Raw genomic sequence first — 24,289 nt, 5'->3', positions numbered from 1 at the left:
CACTGGAGACCCAATTCTGTAATGCTTATTCACGTGGAGTAGCACTTAACATAAGCACTTAATTTCATTGGGACTATTGCATGATGCTGTTCAGCAAGCGAAATGAGAGTTGAAACTAGGCCCTAGATAACAAGCATTTCTGATTTTCAGTCAATGTAGCTATAACAGGAGTTTTCCTATACACAATCTTTTAACCAAAGATAGAAAATATGAGAACCGGTAACAGATCAGACTTTGAGACATATACACAAACAGTGTATTAAGTTTATAAATTAAAGTATTTCAGCTCCTGTAGAAGTTTCCTAAACTCCAATTTCACTTAACTTATCCTTTTAAAATATTAAAAATAGATGTATTCTAGAATCTACAGCCCTACTATTCAGATCAAGACTCCAGTCCTAGAATCTTTTACATTTTAGTATCAGTACCATGTCCAGTCTATAGATTAGGAACAATTCCCTTATTCAAAATAGAAGAACTCTAAAATCTTTGGCCATCTCTGCTGGGTGTTCACTTGCCTTTTTTTTTTTTTAGGTTTGCAGGAACCGTTTGGCTCTTTGCAGTCCTTCCTTCAGGAACTGGAGGTAGGTTGCAGTGGAAGGATCTTCAAAATTGGTTGAGAAGCTAAAGATGCTGCTCTCGACTTCTTCAGGCTTCATAGAAGTAATATCCAGGAAATAGTTGGCATTGATATGGTGAATCTGGGAAAGGAAAGGAAAGGGTGTATTGGCAGGACAGAGTTTAATAAGCACAGGTACAAGGACACTGCATTATCCAGTGAATTAGCCTATGGCCAACTACTAGGTAGTTTGCCCTTCACCTTAAGTCCCAGGTTCTCCAAGTTCTTTGTTAATGAATGAAGGCTCCAAACCCCTACAGGAGGGAAGGCAAGGATGGCTCCATTTTACAGATGGGGAATGGAGGGACCAAGAGATTGATGGCCTACTTTTCAAGAGCACTGAGTACCTGCAGCTCCCATCAACCATGCTGGGTGCTGGGGCTGCTCGGTACTTCTGAAAATATCAAGCCCTAGGTAATTTGGAGAAGATCACACAGGAATCCTATGGCAGAGCCAGGAAAAAACCTAGATACTAGTTAACTTCAGGGAGTAGACATGAGAAGCGTAGGAGACTTATTATTATTATATGCACCTCTATATGGTTACTACCACGTGTCTGCTACCTGGCTTCAAAGGGTTAACTTAGTCCTGGAGAGCTACTGCAGACAGTGGGTGTGGACATCTCAATTGCCAATATTTAGCCAAACCAATACAAGTGTTAAGAGCTGCTGTTTAAGTCCAAAGGGGACACAATGGACACAAAGTCTATTGACTTGCTAATGATTCTGATCCGCTGTGACAAACCCAAAGGATGGACAGGAAGGAACAAAGCTGTTGAAATCCACTGTTAAAAGAGAGGTTCTCTCACAGACCAGGGCCAGAAAACAAGACAAGGTGGGAGAAGAAAGTGGAGCAGAAGAATCCAGTGCGCTCTCAAAGATGGGAACTACAACCCAAGGAGTCTTCGGAGGGGTGAGGAAACAGAGACCGGGATCTGCATGCCGTTTTAGTTATTTCTCCATCACTCTGTATATTGCTTGTGTTAGTGGAGTGTGATTCATTTAGATCCCTTTGCAAATGGTGTGTTACTTGCCTTAACTGTCTCAAAGCCCCTGAATGGTGAAACAGAAACCCAATGGGAGCATGCAACGAGAGCGGCATTAGTTTCAGGGCCTAGGCAGATGGGCTGCAGCGTCCTATATCTCAGGCAGGGTGCCGGATAGAGGATCTGTACAGATGGAAAGGCCAAAACCCAGCCCACCCGACGTGACCAATGTACCACTGTTCCGTTGGGAAGGCAGATCATCATCTCCACGGGGAAGTTATATTTCTCTAGATGCAGGTCAGCCAGTCTGCTGTAGAATTCATTCTGCCTCTTAGTCTGTAAAAAAATAAAATAAAAATAAAAAAAGGCCCCCCAGGAGCGTTTGTATCAAGGCTAATGGACTGGAGGAAAAATAAATGCAATATGCACATGGGAAGACCAGAGGGAGCATAGGGTGGGGGGCAGCAAATGCAAGACCGAACAGCTGTTCAATATGGTAACATAAAAAAAGGGATCCTGTTTTATTTGCCCGACTGCTTCTTTCAGTCAGGACACCCCACTAGAATGTACCTCGTCACCGTATAGTCAGTATCACCCCTGCCAGTGCCCACTTGCCAGAGATCTGGATACTCAGAGTCTGGATCCCTGTGACTGACTGACATCTGGACTCGTAGCATGAGATGAGACGGACATTAACGAGCTAGGAAACAGACACCCTTAATGATCTACTAAGGGTCTGCTACAAGCCAGCAGAAGCTAGAGCACTTAGGTTGGTGCACACGTCACAGCTCTCCGTGGCGGGGGGTGCACGGAGATATGGCCACAGTAATTACACAGGGCAGGGCCAGCTACAGATGAAGCTCCCTGTTTAGTGATTAACACTGGCACTGCAACTGTTTAAAGGGAGACTCCCACACTCTTTCCTTAGTTTCCCTCCATCTGTGCATTGCTTTTATTCTACAGACACAGCTTGAGAATCGGCACAAGCTTCCCCCATGCTGCCCCCTGCCAGAGCACCCCAGTCAACCCGTAGGGACCCCCAGGAGGAGGTCAGGCTCCAGCCAGGCCACTCCAGGGCAGCCAACACAGGAGCTAATTAGCGTCCACGTTGCACAACCACTTGTCCTCCTGGGAAGCAGACAAAGACTCAGACTTCCAATGCAATGGCCTCCCCTAACCTGGACTGAGAGCGATGAAAGGCTCCGCAGACCATCCAGTCACCCGTCAGCTATTTATCCCGCCATTCTCGGTTACTGCATAAATCCTTAGGTGACGCTATTGGCATTTAGCTGCAGAGCTGCCCACAACAGTGCAATACCCTCCTGCGGCCCGGGGGAGCGGTCACAGTACTGCCCACGCAACACTGTCTAAGGACATGGGAGCCCCTCAATCTTTATGACACCCCTCTGGGATAGGGAGGGGTATTAGTCCCATTTTACTGATGCTGAGCGAGGCACAGAGGCCGAGTGACTTGCGGGAGCCTGCGGAGGAGCAGGGAATTGAACCCAGAGATCTCTAGCACCATCGTTCTGTAAATTCTTCAGTCCCCAGGACTGTCAAGCTGGTCCCTTTTACCAGCACTACACGCATGGAAGCCCGATGCTACAGAGATGCTTACCTGTAGCTCTTCTAATTCCTTCACCAGTGACCAACTACTGATGAAGCTCTCATTCAGCAGAGCAAGGATGGGCGAACTTTCCAGGACGGTCTCCCGGAGAGTTCGCCCCGAACCTGGCACAGAACGAGAGAAAGAGAGATTGGTTTGCCAAGTTGCCTGACACACACTGGGTATGTCTTCACTACCCGCCGGATCAGTGGGCAGCGATCGATCCAGCAGGGATCGATTTATCCTGTCTAGTCTAGACACAATAAATCAACCCCCGAGCGCTCTCCCGTCGACTCCTGTACTCCAGCACCGCGAGAGGTGCAGGCAGAGTCGACGGGGGAGCAGCAGCAGTCGACTCACCGCGGTGAAGACACCACGGTAAGTCGATCTAAGTACGTCGACTTCAGCTACATTATTCATGTAGATTAGATTCACGTTAGATCGACACCCCCCTACCCCCCAGTGTAGACTAGGGCACTGTTGCAGTGGTAACTTGGGGTGCTAATGCTTTGCCAATTGAGGGCTACCGTGGCAGCTTGAATGGGACACCCCCGACAGGGTCCGAAGAGTTTTATTTCTCCCTGAGCAAGGAAAGGAGGGTTTAGTTACACCCATCACAGGCTGTTTTATGTAATTTACTGTTTTAAGTTGGCACTGCAAGTGAGCCCCTATGCAATGGGTGCTCCAAGAGTAAATTAACCATTGCAGCCTTTAACACAGACGCGCCGCCTGCGGAAGCTAGAGGCCCAGGCATGCAGAGCAGGCTATTTGGATCAGAATGGCTCATTGCACTCTGGGCGGTACAGGGCTCGATTCCCCCTGGCCTTGCAGCTTGGGCTCTCATCTACACCTGTGCAGAGTGGGTGCCAGACAAGGAGAACCTGGATGCACAGATGCGAGATGATACAAGGTGCCAGGCAGGGGGAGAATCGTGCTGTATTCTCCAGAGGCTGCAGCTGCCTGATTAGGTTGATGTGGGGCAGGGGCGGGGGGAGAGAGGGAAACATGCTGTAGCACTGTGGGCTACCCCAGTATAAATCTATTAGAAGTAAAGATGGGCTTAAGCCACCAGATTGAGACCTAGCTCCAATCTTTCATCTCGGGGAAGGTTATCTGAATTGGGGGGTTGGGTTTGGGCCCATTATAGGTTGCAGCTGCAGGGTTCTGATCTGCCCTTTCCCAGAATTCAGGGCAGCGATTCTAGTTCAAACCCATCTACTCCAGGGGCTTTGCTACCAATGCAGGGTAACAGGAGACGCCTGCAGCTGGTTTCCCCACGGATCCCAACGGCCTCGCGGGAAGCCTGGACGAAGCGTTTCTTTGCCCTCCCTTCCCAGCTGTCAGGGCAAGGTGGCTTGGCCGCTCTTGCAGAGTCCCCTACAGGTCTGCAGCAGCTCACCTCAGCAGGACTGGTCGTCCAAGGCGCCCCACAGCAGGATGGAGTGCACCAGTTTGTTCTCAGCTTTCGCTCTGTCAAAAGCCTGCGTAAAGGGAAGGTACGAAACCTGCAAGCAGAGAGCCAGTTGGAGAAGCCGATGCCAAAGCAGCCCATGGGGCGAGGCAGGGTTTAGAGATGCTGTGCCTGCCACACCACATCAGGCACACATACAAGTAAAGACACTGCCACTAAACCCTAGCAGTGGTACTCTCAGCTCCCCTTCTGGGCCTTAACATTAAGCCTCTGTGCTCCCCTGCCTCCCACTGGATTATACTGTCCCTTTAATCTGCAATGGAGCTGTTCCAAATCACAAGCGATCGGGAGCCAGGACTCGTGGGTTCTGTTCCCAGCTCTGCCCCTGACTTGCTGAAGGTCTCTCCTTGACTCTCACGTGTATGAAAGGAGATCTCTCTTCCCTCCTGTGCCAGGAGGGCAGAATGAGGTTCAATTCATTGTTTTTAAAGTGCTACGAGATCCCCAGATGAAAGTGACGATGGAAAGGCAAGTACTGGGAAGGTTAACTGGCACGGTTACCTAGGGAATTTTTAACCATTTTGTACTTTCTTCTCATAAACCCTGTTCAATGGTTTCACCTAGGGACCAATTTCCAGCCTGCCTCTACGGTTGCATCAGCGAAGCGCATGGGCTGTTATCTGTCTGCATTTATACACCCAGAGCAGGTGTTAGCACACAGCTGTGCACTTTATGCACCCAAACATGTCCAGGAATATTTGTTAGAAAAGATATTATGGTCAGAAAAGATGTCAATAACTAGCCACGGAGACGCTCCGCAGAAAGATGGCTCCAATCATTCACACACACTGAACTTTAACAACTTCTTGGAAAGCTTATGGAAACATTTGCACCAAAGGACGGCTTTTCCCATGGCTGCTCTTACGTTTCCCTCAGCCAAGGAATCAGGGTCAGGGAGCAGCGATCCGCTCTAGCTGCCACTGGAGCATGAAGTCATTTTGGTCACCCTGTGTTATAGATTCACTTTTCACTGCAAGACACTGAGCCATAAGTGTTTTGTGTATTTCCTGCTGATAAGGAAAATTCAGTCCCTAAGATAGTTTTGCGGCTTTCGGCTGGTGCAAAAAGAAAACCACCATTATTCGCTTCTCTCAAAATAGCACCAGTGGCTACTGTTACGAGGAGGGAGCCAACACTGAGTGCAAGCCCGGAACATGTGAGATCAGGACTCTACCGGCCTCCACCACTGGTTTCCTGCATGGCCCTAGGCTTCTCTGTGACCATTCCCCACCCCGGGTCCCAATTGCAACTGAAGTGTTGTGAGGCTGGATTCATTCAAGTCCAATGGCAATGCACCTGGATGGCCGGTGCTACAGGTGTAGAATATTAATACGTCTATAGTCACTTCTTATTTCTAAATCAAACCAGCAGAGGGCCTCACCCCATAGCCCTGGTAGTTCTCCCAGATGATTGGAGCATCTCAGTGGAGTGCCCCCTCCAAACAAAATGCTGAAGCAGCAATGGAGCGGGCTATTTTCTTACCTTCTTAAATGGGTACATGGCAACTTCCAGTTTCTGGGCTGCCTCTTCCCAACTTATTTCACGCTGCCAGTTTATCTCTTCAAACACAAACTGAATTGGCTCCCCCACAGGGTCTCGGCTATCCATCACGTTGCCATTTTCGTCATGAATCACGGAAGGGATGGATGGCCCTGAAGATTCTAATTCCATCTACACGACAAGGTCAGAGAGTTTAGTCCGTAGGAAGTTACATTTGTAGCTCCCACCCCCAAAGTGCAGGCCCATGCCCAGAACAAAGACGTACACACGTGTCTGAGTCATTTTAATGAAAACAGGATAGATTGTCCGTTTGATTTGTATTCACTGTAGCCCCATTTAGTCTGTTCTGTATGTGCATGCGTGGGACGGTTTTCTGGAACTCCCCGTTCCCCCTCCAGTGACGGCTTTGTGCCGGTCTGGATGGAAAATACACCAGACTAACACAGCTACCCCTCTGATATCAGACACATGTTCACCTTGTTAAGCTGCAGCTAAGTTTTTATGTGGAGATTTTCCACACTAGGGCACCTGACATCCAAATATTCCCTAGGATCCGTCACGTTTCCAGGAACAGCTTGGTGCTTCACCCTGGCAGCTCTAAGGCAGTCAGATGTTCGGGATCCTTGGGAAGCAGTTTTCCATGCCCGCAGCTTGCCACAAGAGGGTGCAATAAGGGCAGCTGTCAGGAGGCTTCACTGCTGAGGTGTTACAGGCAAGGCCAGGGTTATATTTCTTGGGACTATGGGTGTCTGTCACAACATGGCTATTTTTAAATATTCTGGGGGGGGGAAAAGATCTAGTCTCAGAGAAAAAACAGCATTGCCAACCCCAGGCATCCAAAAACCATGAATCAGCCCCCCACATCCCCAATTATTAGATTTAAAAAAAATTAATTTTAAGCCAAATAAAAAAAACAAAAAAAAACAAAATCTATTTGCTCTCTGGGTTTTGACATTTGATGGTTTAGGCTCCCAAGTTGTTCCTCTGCAGCCATGTGGGTCATAAGAGAACTTTAATTTTTAAGCCAAGATTCCTGTGTAATCACATGACTCCAGGAGCTCGGGCTTCAAGAAAAAACACTAAATATTGTGAGCGTCATGATAAAAATAATGAGATAGGAACACTGGGTGGCATTTCCGCACAGTGCCCCACATATACACTGGAAACACCAGGATCACATCCAAGCTTACAAGAAGTCACATGAAAAACAACGGTGATAGAGGTAACACTGCCGGGGTGGAGCACGAGGAATCCCAACTAAGATGCTGCACACACATAAAGGAGAGAAAGTTAGTACATACCTGAGGTAGGTAACCTATATCCACTTCCATGTTGCTGCTTTCGCTCGCCCCATACAGCCATTCCATGTCAACGTTGAGAGACCTAACAGGAGAATCCAGCACGTTCAGGAACAGCCGTTCTTAGAATTGTGCAGACGAAAGAGCTTTGCACTTGATAACTCAACTAAACTTGAGCCATTTCTCCCTAAACATCCAACATCCCTAGGCTGGATTCAGGACTAAAGGCCAGGTGCTGCAAGGGACCCTGCGCAGCTCTGCTGAAGTCAGTGGGGTTCTGTATAGGTCCAGCACTCTTGGAGTCCACTGAAGGATCAGGGCCTAAGTGCCTGCCCAATATGACGAAAGGAGAGTCAGAGTCATGCATGAACTTTAATGTGTTTAGACACTTTGGGGCGGGGGGAGGGGGGAATGTTTGTATCCCCTCTTCCTCCCAAACCCTGAGAATTTGGGAATTCCATTCCTGTAGAACAGTTTTTTCTGCAAGCAAAGAGCTCCCATAATGAACATGCTGCCAGAACCATTAGCATCAAGTCACCAGGGTAATGCTCTATACAGAATTTCGATTCGAGCCACCGTGGTCCGAGAAAAATGTAAGCTTTTATCTCCTGAAATGCTTCCAGCCACTTGCCAGAGAGAAATAATGAGAACATGTAAATCTATACACACACAATACATTAGCCTTTGAAATATGAAGTGAAGAATATTTCAAAGTGAGTCACACTACGCCAGACTCCAGTGCACCAAGTCACACGTGGAGATCACCAGGGTTTTTCTCCCCCTCCCCTGATGTTCCAAGGATTACAGCATGTTCAACAAATCAGATCCTTGGATAAGCTAAGTGTTCTCAGTGGCTCTACTAAAAACGTGTTGCCACCGCGATAACGGGTTCTCTCAGTTTCAGTGATGACGACAGTGGAGCTTGTTTCACTTTTATTTACAAGGGACTTATTGCAAAATGTAAACCGCCCGGAGGTGTGTAATATAACCCAGGCATTGCATGATTCTTCTGGGGCTTTCGATGGCCCTGCTGCATGCGTAATAGTCAGAACGGCAGCCTCACCTCTAATTGCAAACTAAGCCGTCTCTGGAACTCTTTCAAGGGTAGCTAGCCAGGCATTCCTCGGGAATATGGGTTTGCAATAGCACAAGCAACGAAGGGGAGAATATGCATTTAGTAACTTTCATCCAAAGTTTTCCGAGCACTTTACAAACGCTCATTAAGCCTCATGCACAGGTTGGAGAAATTCCTTATTTTTACAGGCACAGAAGTTCAAGGAACTTGGCAAAAAAACCCCACAAAGTCACTTCGAGTCTGTGACAGAGCCAGGAACAGAGTCTAGCTCTCTTGGGTCCCAGTCCCAAGAGATCAAGAGTGAAATCTGACTACAGAACATTAACCGCATGGTAATTTATGTACTGTGTGGAGGGGAGAGACTGTTACCTAGGGTTACCATTCGTCTGGATTCTCCCGGACACGTCTGGCTTTTTTGAGTTAAAAATAGCGTCCGGGGGGGGGGGGGAATTTGTAAATGTCCGGACTTCCCCCCCATGCAGAGCGTGCGCGGCTGACAGGGCAGCCGGCCGGATCCTGCCACTCGCACAGGGCTCTGGCAGCCAGAGCCCCTCCTCCGCTTCCCCCTCCTCTCCCCTGCAACTTGAGATCACTCCCCTCCTCTCTCTCCCTCCCTCCCACTCCCTGCATTCGCAGATCGCCGGGGCCGTTCGCATCGGGCCTCCGGCAGTCTGGAGCTCCTCCCCCTGCTCACCCTCCCCTGCTGCCCAGCGCTCCGCAGCACTCTGAGTGGCACGGTAAGGGGGCCAGGGGGTCGGAGAAGGGGCAGGGAGGTTCTGGAGGGGGCAGTCAAGAGACAGGGAGCAGGGCTGGATGGGTCGGGAGTTCGGGGGGGGGTGTCTGTCTGGGGGTGTGGATAAGGTTTTGGGCAGTCAGGGTACAGGTAGGGTCCTAGGGGGGCAGTTAGGGTGGGGGGGGTCCCAGGAGGGGGCAGTCAGGGGACAAGGAACAGGGAGGCTTAGATAGGGGGTGGGGTTCTAGGGGCAGTTAGTGGCAGGGGTCCCAGGAGGGGGCAGTCAGGGGACAAGGAGCGAGGAGGCTTAGATAGGGGGTGGGGTCCTAGGGGGCAGTTAGGGGACAAGGAGCGAGGAGGCTTAGATAGGGGGTGGGGTCCTAGGGGGCAGTTAGTGGCAGGGGTCCCAGGAGGGGGCAGTCAGGGGACAAGGAGCAGGGGGGGGGTTGGGGGTTCTGAGGGGGGCAGTCAGGGGGTGGGAAGTGGGAGGGAGTGGATGGGGGCGGGGCTCCCCCCCGCCCCCAGTGTCCTCTTTTTTGATTGTGGAAATATGGTAACCCTACTGTTACCTGGTAATCAGAGCATGGGATAATGACCTAGGACTCCTGGGTTCCAATTCGTACCCAAACACAGATTTCTGGGAGAGTTTATGGGCGTCATTTAACTTCCCTGTGCTTTGATTTCCCCATATGCAGGATGGGGATAGTGATACCTGGCTCAAAGAGATGCAAATCTTGGTTAAAACAGTCAATGCATTTTGATATCATCAGACAGGAGATGTCACTGTATGTGCAAGGAACATCCTCTAGATCTGCAACACACAGAATCGCACAGCCCCTCGAGCTTCACTCATGTTCTGGTTTCCAATTAATCTCAGGACTTTGCTCAGCGTGTACTGAAAAGAGACGTCCATACCTCTCGTTAGGGACAAAGAGCTTGAACTCTCGAACATGGGAGGAATCTTTGGAGAGGACGATGTGGCCTGTGAACTGGCCAGGGGAAAACCAGAAAGGGAAATCTGGAGGTTCATTCAGCTGGAACTCGGCATGGATCCTGAAACAGGAAGATCATCATCAGCCTTGGTGCCCTAACCAAGACCAAGAACCAGGGAGGAGAGAGAATGGGTCATACATGCCAGATGCTTTTCATGTGCTTCTGGAGGCACTCAGATCAAGGATGCCAGAACCTTTGTAGAAGTTGGGGGGGAGGGGCAATACCGCCCCCAGTCCCCTCTCCCCCCAAACTACACCCATGTTAAAAATGGGGAGGGTATGGCCCTCTGGCCCTCCTGGTTCCGGTGCCATTGACTCAGATACTGTGGTGATAACGGCATTTAACTTCCTTGTGCTTTCATTTCCCCATATGATAACGGCCATACAAGAACCCGAACAGAACAGACTAGACCTGTCTGCAAGATGAACCAGAGCAGTGTGAGGAGTCACTCTTCTAGGGACCGTTGGCTTTAGAGAACTGTTCCGTCCGTTGACTAAAACAGTTAGATCCTCCCCTTTCAATTCTGTACATCACCAAATAGAGGATGTTTGCTTAGCCCTGGAACTGGGGACTTACTTACAGGGCAATAGTGTCTCTCACCCAGTCAGTTCAGACAAAAACAGGAGCGTTGGCTCCATGGATGGAGCCGTAAGGGAAGTAACACATTCAAAGCCGCTTCCTGGAGGACACACCCTTCTCCTCTGCAAGCTGCTTAGCAGCTCTCAGTCAGTTACATATGTTGTTAGGGAGCATAATCACAGTTAAGTAACATGCTCACATGCTGTTCCTGGGTTATGTTCCCTGGAGGATGGGGAAATCATGGGGCTGCTGCCAGCTGGACATGTCCATATTTGCCCCCTCCCATTCCCCAGATCTCATGCTGTCTTATCAAACCCCAGGGGTTCCTGGCTGCCTGGGCCAGTGTCATGACCCCTTTGCTTGACAGCCCCTTTCGTAGGTTTCTTCCACCCCCAAAACAGATTGAACATAATTAACAGACTAATTGTGAAAGTCCCAACCTCCACATTATAGTAGTTGCTTTGATTCTATTTTGAATGGGGGGGGGGGAGATTAGGTCTTTAAAAAGATGCAGATCTAATTAAAACAGCACCAATCCCCATCTTTAACACCCTGCACCTCCCAGTCCCATTTGGGAAGCTCTTACCTGAATGCTACCATATAGTAGAACTCACTGATTGCCTGGATGCAGGCCACAGCTCCTTGAGGGGCAAAGCGAGTTTTTACAAATGGACGAGGGTGGAACATGCTCAAGAGTTTGTGGATCACGATCTATGGAAAGAATTGGAGAGGTAGCAAAAATAATAAGCGCAATGGCCTTTAATGCAGACCTCAGTTCAGCTACACTTCTAAATCTACTCCCCTACAAGGCCAGGAAGATAATATAATTAACGTGACTTGGATCTGGCTAACAACTCCCATCTTCCATTTTTTGGACTCCCTTCTATAATTTATAGTTTTCCACCACCTTGCAAATGTATCCTCTGTCTGGAAGTGTACTAACCATTGTCTTCCATATACCCAATATTTCCAGAGCACGGCAGCTGAATACTGCAAACGGATCGGATTACCTGTTGGGCATTATACTGAACAATACTTGTTCAAGACTTTGATGTAGTTTGCAAGTTGAAGGGATCACATATACCACCCACTGGAGTGTACTAAATATGGAAGTATTAAAGCCTAACCAAACACCCATGAGGGCAGAGCATTTACAGACTGATTTTATAGACCATATACAAGAATCACTTCACTGACCACTGTGGGGTGGAACATGAGGTCACTGTTTGACAAAGCACATTATACACAATTATTTTAGACGGGGAGTGGAAAATCTTACCCAAGTCAGACTAAATGAGGATTTTTGTTATTTAAATTGATTAGTACACCTCTACCCTGATATAACGTGACCCGATATAACACGAATTTGAATATAACACGGTAAAGCAGCGCTCTGGGGGGGGCGGCGCTGCGCACTCTGGTGGATCAAAGCAAGTTCGATATAATGCGGTTTCACCTATAACGCGGTAAGTTTTTTTGGCTCCCGAGGACAACGTTATATTGGGGTAGAGGTGTAGTTGGTCGGGCTGTTGTGGATACCCCATACTATTGTTATAAATGCCTTGGATCTTCTGAGCCCACAAACAAAATTCTTGGTTTGACCTCTCATCTGAAAGATGGCTCCCTTAACACTGCACTGGGACATCGATTTACAGAGAAGTGACAAACTACAGCCTCATCTACACTGGGGAATTTTTGTACAGAGAGTTGGTAAGGCCCAGTCTACACTATATATTACATCCTACCCAGGCCAACATTGGAACGCATGTGGAAACTAGCCTCCTCCATTCCTCTCTGTCATTTGCTGCTGCTTCCTTCTCCTCTGTGGTGCTGGCTAAACTGCCCCCCCCCCCCCCCCCCCCGTGTAGATATATACTGTGTCCCCAGTCAAAATAAGCTACACTGACAAAAGCACTCTTGCTTGTATAATTTGGGTCTCCACTAGGCCTTTTACTGGTAAAGAAATGTCATAAAAACCCTGCGCCCCTAACAACAACCATACTAGCAAAAGTTTCTAGTGTAGACCTGGCCTGAGACTCAACTCCACTAATATCGGCTATAGGGAACCCTAGTATAGAAACAAATGCAACTGATATGGCGCTGGAAACAGCTGCTGAAGCTAGAGAACTGTCTGCCCTAGGGTTCCCTCCAAGAGCTGCTGAACCGCCTCAACAAGGCTTTACTGATTCACCACCACCACTCCCTGTAGCATGCACATTTTCTTTGGAGGTCTCCCATCCAAGCACCGACGTGACCTTGCTTAGTTTGTGAGATATGAGGAGATGATAGCCCAAGGTGATATCGGCTACATGCTGCTCATTAAGATGTGAAAATTGCAAAATTAACACTATGGAAGCATCTGTTAGAAGCAATATCCTCCCACCCGAAAGAGATCGTGGTTCATATTAAGTGGTGCTCTTACTTCTTTGCCCTTGGGAGCCGGAGGGTAAAACCGGTTGTTGGAAAGGTAGCCAGTGAAGATGTTTAATTCGCTTGGGATTATCCACCAGGGATCGCCGAGTTCTCGCTTATTCTTTGGGGGAAGAAAGGCTTTGAACTGCCTGGCAAACATCATGCTCATAGGGGCTGCTGGGGTTGTCCAATTCCGTAGGCCAGACAGAGCAATATGAGAAATCTACAAAGAGAAACATGTCAGAACCAGCCAATGAGATGTAATAACATTTGAAGAGTTTTGTTCTATAGGAGGCAAATGGATATGAACCGTTGCACAGAGGTCAGATTTTGGGGTAAGAGAAAGTGGTACTCCTTTTAAACTCCACCCACAATCCCAAGCACCACCTAAAATCCCCCAGTAGCTAGAAGTTTCTGCTAAAAATGACCAGCAGTGAAATAAATTGATAATGCAAGTAGTCAGATACCATGGCAACAAATGCCATGGAAATGGTTACATATAAGGTGAGCACTGTTACACTCCAGAGTTTACACCCCATTGAGAAATGGGGGTAGTTTATGCTTCTCAAAGCTATTGTTTCACAAATTCCAGTAGACAACACTGCACCGGGTCACATACAGAAGATTTTCTTCATGTTCATAAGAGCTGGAAGCATAAACATTTTTTTAAAAAATACATGTAAGTGCTGCATAAACTGATGATGCCACCACAAAAATGCCAAAATAATGCACCAATGCACACTGGCTCAGTCTGATCTCTGCTCACAGAAGGAACAAGCGACAAAATAAGCACTATACGTTCACTCCTATGGGAGTAGTTACAGCCTCTACTACATTGCATGGGTTTTGCTGGGAATTTGGGTTTTCTATTCATATACATGGTGTATGATACTTACTCCTAGGAAACCATCTTTGCTCTTTGTCATTGTTTCCATGAGCAGAGGCTGGAATTTAGCAACAATTGATAGCATCTCCCCACTGGGATCCGGTGTCTCTTCCTCTTCAGATTCGAAGACAGGAGTCACACCTAAACAGAACAATAATTTAACACCAAGGGAAATGATTATATATTTATAATAGTCTAATGAGCAGGTACTTGGAACCTCACAGCTGTCACTATGCTACACTATGTTACAGCTCTTAGCAACAAAACTCAGACCCACCTGCTTCAAGGGCACAAGTCCCTGCTACTTAAGTTAAAGGAGACTCTCCCCTTAATTGATAGCAGTATAAAGTTTATGACACATGGTTGAGCGGTTCTTGATGCATCCAGCAGGGGGCAGATACACACTCTAGCTGCTTATTACATTATGAGAAAGTATTCCTGGTATTTCGGTTGCAGTTCAATCCCTCCTGCATGCTACGTTGACAACACATGGTTTCATGCCTTTTGGCATAGCTGAGAAACATTTGCTACGTGTTGATACTGTATGACAGAGACTTCTGAAGCCAGAGGAAAATATGAATGGAATAGCTCTGGTCTAGCCAGTGGTGAGCTATATCCGTTGTATTCATCCATTCCAAATCCCCTTTTAGCCCCGTACAAAGTAACTTATGTACTTTACTAGTCCTACAAAGGGAGCTTCAGTCTTATAAAAAGTGCACTTTGTGAAAGTGGTGTCTGGTGCTTAAGCCTTTCCAAAAACACTTAAAGCTTTGCAGCCTCTCGCTGTGTAAATCAGCCCTAGACCAGCACAAAAAAAAGATAATTAGCCATTGTGCACATGCAATGCTGAGATCTTCAGCTTTCCTTTCCTTTATTGCACAACTGACCTTGCAAGGTGAATACCTACCTGTTAATTTCTCTGCTATTGGCTTGAACTCCTCAGGGCTAATGTACAGATCATTGTTAGTGTCCAGAGAGGAGAAGAGAAAAAGCCCCTCGTTCCCCAGAGACTTCAAGGCCATCTCCTGATTTGGGAAGAAGAAAGGCAGGTAGATCTTAATTGGAGCGGTTTTACTAGTTCATCTAGGCCCCATCAGCTCTTGAGTTATTACGCATCCTTTACAACTGCAAACAAAGCCATCAAATAAAAAGAGTAACGCATGTTGGCAGGACCCTGCACTATCAACAATAGCGACGGGTCCAGGAACAGTTTCCATTCATGTATTAAAACTAAATCTGGATGAACAACAAATAATTGACAACAAATCGCTTGTTCTGTTTGGTCTTCTCTCTCAGTGAGTCTTTGTCCAAGAAAAAATAACAGGAGTACTTGTGGCACCTTAGAGACTAACAAATTTATTAGAGCATAAGCTTTCGTGGGCTACAACCCACTTCTTCGGATGCATAAAGAGTGAACCATATATTGAGGAGATATATATACACACACATACAGAGAGCATGAACAGGTGGGAGTTGTCTTACCAACTCTGAGAGGCCAATTAAGTAAGAGAAAAAAAACTTTTGAAGTGATAATCAAGATGGCTCAGTACAGACAGTTTGATAAGAAGCAAGTGTGAGAATACTTACAAGGGGAGATAGATTCAATGTTTGTAATGGCTCAGCCATTCCCAATCCCTATTTAGCCCTGAGTTTGTCCAAGAAATTGGTCAACTTCAGCAGCCAGCAATTCTGGGCCTGCAAGAATGTTGCCAACTGCTGATATTAGCAGAAGGCTCTGTGCTGCTAGTGAGCATTCACTACAGGGCAATTTTATAGTGTCCTGACAAGGGGACTTAGGTAACTAGCCAGCGTGGTGTGAATGAAGACAGTCAAATATAGACTATTCAAACTTCGCCAATGATTACTTGAGGATTTGCTCTAAAGATTCACTTTTCACAAGGAGGAAGAGCGCTAACTGGGCCCTCCCATGTTTAAAGGAAGTGAACACCAAATCAACATTATTTACATTACGATCAATATCCACCGACATTGCTTGCCACAGAGACCAGCTCTAGCTAGAACCACATTCACATCCTAGATCACAAACAATTTGGGATTAGACAAGAACTTCCAGCTCACTGCTCCTGGTGGGGAGTGTTGCCTCGTGATTCTACCACTGATCCAGGAGTCAGGACTCACGCGGTGTACTCCTACTCTGCCATCAATACTATTTAACCCTGGGGAGTGGGCAATCACAGCCACTCTGGGCCTCAGTTTTCCCCCATCAGACACTAACCCTTTCAGATCTCACAGGGGGCAGCCCGCATGGCTTCATTCACTACAGGTGCTACAGAAACGCAGTTGTCGCTTGGAACAGACCCAGACAGTTCCACTCTGCAGCACGCACAGCCGAGGGAAGAGACAATACACAGATGGAAGGAGAGAGCTGCTCTACTGCGGGAGAAGGAAATGAGACAGAGTGAATGAAAGGAGGGGTGGGCAGTCAGACAAGGCATATTCCTCAGGGAAGACAACTTCCCGTCCCCCCAGTGCAAAGCCTATAGGAGCAAGAGACTATTCCTCATTCTGCTGCTTAGCTGTGCGTGTTCTCCGATGCCTGCAGCACCATTAACATCCCCAAAGCTCCTGAACCAGTCTAGGTACCATCTGTTGCCTGCCAGCCTGAAACACCATTTAATGCAGCCTGGAAGGCTCAGCTCCTGTCAGTTAGAGTAAGAGAAGCACTTGGAGCCTTATAGGGCAGTTCCTGGGCCAAGAAGGCAAAGAAAAAACAAAGGCAAGCAGAGAAGCTCTTGGAACATGAACTGCGGAGGGGCGGGAGGAAGGTCCGTTTGACGCAAGGTGAGAACCCAATACCTGGAAAAGAGGGCGGGCAACACCTATGCTATGGAAGGAAGGGAAATGAGAGAGCTAATTATTTCCAAAAAAAGAACAGGAGTACTTGTGGCACCTTAGAGACTAACACATTTATTTGAGCATAAACTTTCGTGGGCTTATGCTCAAATAAATGTGTTAGTCTCTAAGGTGCCACAAGTACTCCTGTTCTTTTTGCAGATACAGACGAACACGGCTGCTACTCTGAAACCTAATTATTTCCAGCACCGGATCAATCCCCTAAGACACCCCAAGCTCCTTTGGACAGGGACCATTCCTCTACTGTGTGTATGTAAAATGCCCTGCACCTACCTATGGCTCTACACGCACATATTTACCAAGGATATCGTTATTCTAGCCTTACTGGAATGGGAATTGCCCAGGTGCTGAGGTCACTCCCCTCATCCAAAGGCCCATTCCACTGCTTTACAGTTTTCTTCTGCATCCCCTCAAGAGCCAGTCTGGCAGGGAGCACTTAACAAAGGAACAGGAGGCAGAACAGTTTAGAAAAGTAAACAGCATCATACAGGGACTTCCCTCCACAGATCACACCATCCTGAGCACATGCAGAGCTCTAGAGATGGTCACAGAGGGTCATTTCTTTGTCTTTTCCCCAGTTGTCTGCAATCATCTGTCTGATGGCCCCTCTCCAGTCTCTGGTCCTTTTTTATTTTTTCCCAGTTTAGCAGGTCAAGAATTCCATGATCTGAACCCCGAGAGATTCCATTCAGAGAGCGACAGCTGACAAGCCTTTCAGTGTAAGGTTAGACTCTGGCTTCCAACATTACAGTGAGCAGACAGCACAGACCTGGGAAACCTCTATCTGTGGCCTCCAGTGCCCCCTCAAACAGGAAAGGCACCAGTTACATCCCATGCATATGGATGAAATGCTGTCCCAGACAGCATCAAGGACAGCAGCTGTGATGTAGAGAACTCAATATAGATGTTTGATGTTATGCTCACTGGTGCTGCAAGATTCCAGAATGAATTACTCTCGAGCGAGAGATAAGAGCCAATTTACATGTCCGATCAGTATCTCAGACATCTTTCACATGGGACAAGCAGTGGGACATTTCTGGGCAGCAGGGTTTTTTCCTAGAAAATTAAGTACTAATTCCTAGAACTGTAAACGCGCATCCTCGCTCCTGGCCAACTCTGTCCGGTACGTGTGCCATCAGGACTCGAACCCATCAAACCTCAGCTCCAACAATCACTCTGGCACGTTGCACTCCATATGATTTTATGAAAATATGCTAATGACTGTGAATATAATGTAACTGGAATATGCTTCAAGCCAAAGGTCTCTTGTAAAGTATCATTACAAAGCTTATAATCTACTGAGTGTGTTCATCCTATTTGTATGAATGTATCATTCTTATATCTGAAACTAGGAATTGAATGTATTCAATTCTTATATCTGAATGTATCATTCTTATATCTGAAACTCTGAGGTCCTATTGTAGTTATGCAAAGTGTGGGCCATTACTGGTGGTTTAGAATCTTGATGGCTCCCATCAACTAGAACAATTGACTGTAGATGGCTCTGTTTACTTGTAAGTCTTTCTGCGAGTCAGGCCGGGAAGAATGAAGGCTTGGGGTCTCACAGGACATGTGACTGTCACTTGGTACTGGAATCCATCTTAAACCTGATGCTTTTCCATTTAGGAGGGGTGGGGACCCAAAGAGACAAAAGATTACCACCTTGTGCCAAAGGTATATAAGTGGGTGGAACAGAAAAAAGGGGGCTGCAGTCATGAGAAATCCCCTAGCTACCCACCTGAGCTGGAACAAGGACTGTACCAGGGGAAAGGATTGGGCCCAGACGAGAAAGGAGTCTAGTCTGCGAAAGAAGCTTATTGGAACATCTCTGAGGGTGAGGTTTCATCTGTAATCAGTTTCTTACTGTATTAGACTTAGACTTGCGTGTTTTTGTTTTATTTTGCTTGGTAAGGAGGGATAGCTCAGTGGTTTGAGCATTGGCCTGCTAAACCTGAAGTTGTTTGTTCTGTCTGTTATTACTTGGAACCACTTAAATCCTACTTTTTATATTTAATAAAATCACTTTTGCTTATTAATTAACCAGAGTAAGAAATTAATACCTGGGAGAGCAAATAGCTGTGCATCTCTCTCTATCAGTGTTATAGAGGGTGGACAATTTAGGAGTTTACCCTGTATAAGCTTTATACAGAGTAAAAAGGATTTATTTGGGGTTTGGATCCCACTGGGAGCTGGGTATCTGGGTGCTAGAGACAGGGGCACTTTCTAAGCTGTTTTCAGTTAAGTTTGCAGCTTTTGGGGGACGTGGTTCAGACCTGGGTCTGCGTTACAGCAGGCTTGCGTGTCTGGCTCAACAAGACAGGGTACTGAAGTCCCAAGCTGACAGGGAAAACGGGCTCAGAGGTAATCTCAGCCCATCAGGTGGCAGTCCCAAGGGGGTCTCCGTGACCCAACCCATCACACACTCCCCTCTGCGAGGTGACTTAAACTAGCTGCTCATCTAGTACAGCTAGTAAATGAGATTGATAGGCACTTTTCCAGGCAATACTCCAACAGTACATCAGTTCCACACACAGCCTTGTTCCATCAGAACTTTTGATTTATATATACCCAGCATGGACGCTTCAGCTCAGTGCTGTTCATCACCAGCTCCTCAACATGGTCCTACTGAAAGGGAAACCCCGAGGCTTCTGCCCTATAGGAGATAATGATCCAGAACATGGAAGTGAGGCTTCCTGTACAGCACAAATCAGTCCTGAATTCTGAGAGATGGTGAAGAAGGACAAATAGAAAGAGAAATTGGATTCGTGCCTTTTTGCTTTTTTATAGCACACATGTTAAAGCAAGCCAAAAAAGGCACCTAAGATTTATTTTGTTTAACCTTGGAAATATCAGGAATAATAAAAGTTTTGCCTTCCCTGTTTTTGCTGCCGGGGCAAAGAGCAGGAGCTTTCTCAGCCCTCAAATGTAATAGTGGAAGGGAGGGGAGTCTTCAAAGATTTATTCCCCCAAGTGTTTGTTAGACCTTTGAATTAGATAGGTGCTAACAAAGGAAATGGACAAAAAGTTTTAAAAAGTCTGAATAGAAAAACACTCTCAGCTGTTCAGATTTCAATGTTTTCTCCTACAGTTCCCAATCCAACCTGTTTGCCTGTCATCCACTGAATCCTTCGCAAGAGCAGAGTAGACGAGACCGGATATTTCTTGTGTAAAACAGTCAGAAAAGAGGTTTATCAACTGAAATCCTCTCAGACTCTCTATGTATCTCCTACAGCAGCAATAAAGGACAGACATATTTGCCATTTACAGTCACTTTCAAAGAATGTTTTTATAAAATGGGCTTGTACCCTTTTTGCTTCTTTGTGATACATAATAGAGGCCAAAAAGGATTTTTAAAAGTTTACTGTTGGGTGTTTTATCATTGAAATATCAGGAATTTGCAGTTTGGTCTTTGCTGGAGGTCTTCCTAGATGTACGTTTGAGGCTTTCCCACCTTAAATGAGAATTCAGGGGGAGTAGAATCTTTAGCAAAGACGTCCTTGCTCCAGGGTTCATGTTAGTCATTTGAGTTACATAGTTATTAAAACAAAAATGGTGTAATCAGTCTGATAAAAAACACTATTTCTTTCTCTGTTGCACAACTTGCACTCTTGCAATGTCATTTCACAAGTTCAACAATAACCATACAGCCTCAGGGCAGACAAGACCTGAATTTCTAGTGTTAAAAAAAAAAAAGTTTAAAAGAAATTCAGATCTTCTTTATACAGAACAAAACAGCAAGAGGGCCCAAAAGCTCATTTTTCCTTTATAGGTCACTTTAAAGTTGGGTTAAAATCTTTTGAGCTAACAGGAACCAAGGTCAGGCATAAAGTAAACGTGTGCCTTTGCTTCTCTTGCAATGGTTTTCAGCATGAATGCCCATAATTAAGAAGGGAACTGTGTCCTTATACAGTCTGCAGGGTTCCCAACTCCTGCAGCGGGAGGAGAATCCTGAACTCAGGGTCTGACAAGCACAATAGCAACTGATTTCAACTATGAGGTTTTAAACTAGAAATACACACAGGTATATACGTAAATCTACACATATACATCCTGTTGCTAATTTATGAGCTTCGGGCCTGTTTCAACCAACATACATGGTTAGCTGTACTCATGTAAGCAGTCCCACCACTTCAATGGATCAGTGCCTTAGTTCATAATTTATTCTGTATTTTACAGAGCCAGACATATTCCCTCCCCCAAAGAGTTTACTACCATGAGGCCCCATCATGTTACAAGCTAGCTGGGTACTTGAGGTTGCCTGCCTGGGTCAGTTTGTGAGATCAGGGTCTAAGATGCTAAGAACCTATCTGTCATCTTCAGCTACAATGCCACTTACATCACGCTTTACAAACTTTATCTAAATTCTAAATCAATCCTTGACCACGCACTCCAATGAGGTAAGCACAGTAAATTATCCCCATTTTACAGATGGGGAAACTAAGATACAGAGAACTAAAGGGGCAATGTCCGAGATGGGATTATAACAAATATGTTCCTGCCTGCCTACTCTCAGTCCACCCTGCCACCAGAACCGTCACTGGACATTACATCTTCACCTTGTTAAACTTCCAAACAAGCACCTTTGTGCTTTCTCCAATCCTGACCCTCATGCTCGGCAGCAGTTCCCAGTAAACAATGGCAAAACTAACTCATTATACTTCAAATCTCTCCTCGAAACTCTCCTCTGCCATGAAACCTACAAAAACTTGACCACGATTAGGCTACTGGTGTGATGAAGACCACAGCCTGTCGTGCTGACCAATATGGTCTCACTGTTTCCTTGTACTTCTGCACTTGTTTCACGTCTTAGACTTAGGCCTGGTCTGCACTTAAAACTTAGGTCGCCATGAAAAATCCACGCCCCTGAGCACCATAGCTTTGTCAACCTAATGTCTGGTGCAGATGCAACTAAGTCGACAGAAGCCTATTTCCATCGGCCAAACTACCATCGCTCGGGGAGGTGAAGTCACTACGGCGATGGAAAACCCCCTTCTCTCCCTGTAGTTTGTGCCTACACCATGGGCTTACAGCACCCAAGCTGCGGTACCACAGCAATGCTACTGTAGCACCCTCACTGCACACATGGCCTTAGATGGTAAGCTTTTGGGGGCACGCACTATCTTTTTGTTGTGTGTTTGTACAGCACCTAGCAACATGGGGTTCTGGTGCAACACTGGAGCTCCCAAGCACTACAAGAATACATATAAATAAGATATAGGATGTTTGTCCAGTATTATTGACAACCCACTACCAAGTGCTTCTATTTCTCTCCTCAACACAAATCCCAGTTCGCTGCTGAAGTAGGTGCCCCTGTGTGAACCTGTGTTGGTTTTATTTCATAAGGTTCCCCCCCCCCACCGATAAACTAGGTTGGGATTTGGGGCACTGAGAAGATCTGGATTGGGAAATGTCCTGGCTGGGGAAAGAGGGGGTCACTTTACAGTTCAGAGAGAAGTGGAATTTCACACTAAACAATAAGATAGTGCAGGTCCCCTCAGGAAAAGGGGCTAGGATCTGACCACGGTACTTTGATAAATAAAAATAAAAATACATGTTTAGATGCACAACGCGGAAACAAGTCAGCAAAGGACAAGAAGGAAGGAGAAGAGAAAATCCTAGGAGTGCCCACATTGGCAGGTCTCCTGCCTGCAGCCAGAGCCCCATAGCAGCACCTCCCCAGAGCTCCCTTCCGCCCCCAGCCTTCCCCATGCCCCAAAGCCCCCCACATCCCTGCAAATCAGAGCCCCCCAGCAAAACCCAAAGTCTCCCCTAAGCCCCCAGCACAATCACTCAGCATCGCCCCAGCCCCCCAACCCTTCCCCCAAAGCCTCCATCCCCCTCTAGCCCCCAGCCCTTCCCCCGAAGCGTCCGGTCCACCCCTAACCGGCCCCTACAACCCCAGCCCCCCAACCCTTCCTCCAAAGCCACCCCCAACCCGACCCCTACAACCCCTCCCCTTCGCACCCCTAAAGCCCCCATCCCCCTCTAGCCCCCAGCCCTTCCCCCGAAGCGTCCGGTCCACCCCTAACCGGCCCCTACAACCCCAGCCCCCCAACCCTTCCTCCAAAGCCACCCCCAACCCGACCCCTACAGCCCCTCCCCTTCGCACCCCTAAAGCCCCCAGCCCCCTCTAACCCCCAACCCTTCCCCTAAAGCCTCCATCCCCCTCTAGCCCCCCAGCCCTTCCCCTAAAGCCCCCAGCCCCCTCTAGCCCCCCAGCCCTTCCCCTAAAGCCCCCAGCCCCCCAACCCGACCCCTACAGCCCCTCCCCTTCGCACCCCTAAAGCCCCCGGCCCCCTCTAGAACCAAACCCTTCCCCTAAAGCCTCTAGCCCCCCAGCCCTTCCCCTAAAGCCCCCAGCCCCTCAACCCGACCCCTACAGCCCCTCCCCCGGAGCCCCCGCAGCACTAACCCCCGGGCCCCCAATTTCGCCGCCCCCTCTCCGGTACCTGCCGCCGGGCCGCCTCGGCGTCCCCATAGTATTTCACCGCGGCCAGGGCGGCCAGCAGGGCCAGGACCAGCCCCAGCCTGGGCAGCCGCGGCGAGGGGGCTCCCGGCTGCGGCCCCCCAGCCATCCCCGCTCCTCGGCTGGGCCGCGCCGCTCAGCGCCTCCGCCCGGCTCCCTGCGCCGCCATCAGCGCGGGGCCGCCCGCCGCGTCGGCCGGGCTGGGGGAGGCGTTAAAGGGGCAGCGCCCGGCCCGCGGGCTCCGTCCGGGGGCGCCGGGGGCAGGAGGGGCCCGGGGCGGGGGTTTTCAGGGATAATTTTCAACCAGTCCCACTGGGGAGACCCGCGTCCGAGCCCGGCTGCAGCGATCACCCCCCCGGGCGGTAGTGCTGGGGGGCTCTGGGGCAGGGTCCCGGGGTGCGGAGGGGCTGGGGGGGCTATAGGAGAAGGGCTGGGGGTTGAGGGGGCTAGAGGCTTTAGGGGAAGGGTTGGGGGGCTAGAGGGGGCTGGGGCCTTTAGGGGAAGGGCTGGGGGCTTTAGGGGAAGGGTTGGGCACTAGGGTGCACAGAGACCAGGCCAAAGGCAAATGGTGAAGGGGCTGGGAGGGCTAGAGGGGGCTTTAGGGGAAGGGCTGGGGGTTGAGGGGGCTGGAGGCTTTAGGGGAAGGGTTGGGGGTTGAGGGGGCTGGGGGCTTCAGGGGAAGGGTTGGGGGGCTAGAGGGGGCTGGGGGCTTCAGGGGAAGGGTTGGGCACTGGGGTGCACAGAGACAAGGCCAAAGGCAACAGCTAAATGGGGAAGGGGAGCGAAGCAAGT

The 24,289-nt window shown here is 48.2% G+C and overlaps 1 protein-coding gene across 1 annotated transcript; it reads right to left on the bottom strand.

Moving 5' to 3' along the window:
* Positions 1-530: 530 nt before the first annotated feature.
* Positions 531-23,606, bottom strand: SELENON (selenoprotein N). Its single transcript, XM_065421806.1, has 12 exons — positions 23,481-23,606; positions 15,065-15,182; positions 14,168-14,298; positions 13,282-13,494; positions 11,446-11,570; positions 10,203-10,340; positions 7,483-7,564; positions 6,164-6,352; positions 4,610-4,715; positions 3,223-3,335; positions 1,839-1,940; positions 531-701 (listed from the first exon to the last, which is right to left on the bottom strand). Exons 1-12 carry the CDS (start codon positions 23,604-23,606, stop codon positions 531-533), a joined length of 1,614 nt encoding a protein of 537 aa, XP_065277878.1.
* Between the last annotated feature and the right edge of the window lie 683 nt (positions 23,607-24,289).

The sequence above is a fragment of the Emys orbicularis genome, chromosome 23, assembly GCF_028017835.1.
Source record: "Emys orbicularis isolate rEmyOrb1 chromosome 23, rEmyOrb1.hap1, whole genome shotgun sequence".
NCBI lineage: Eukaryota > Metazoa > Chordata > Testudines > Emydidae > Emys > Emys orbicularis.
Note: the sequence above shows the minus strand (reverse complement) of the source record. Positions and strands in the feature narration are given on the sequence as shown.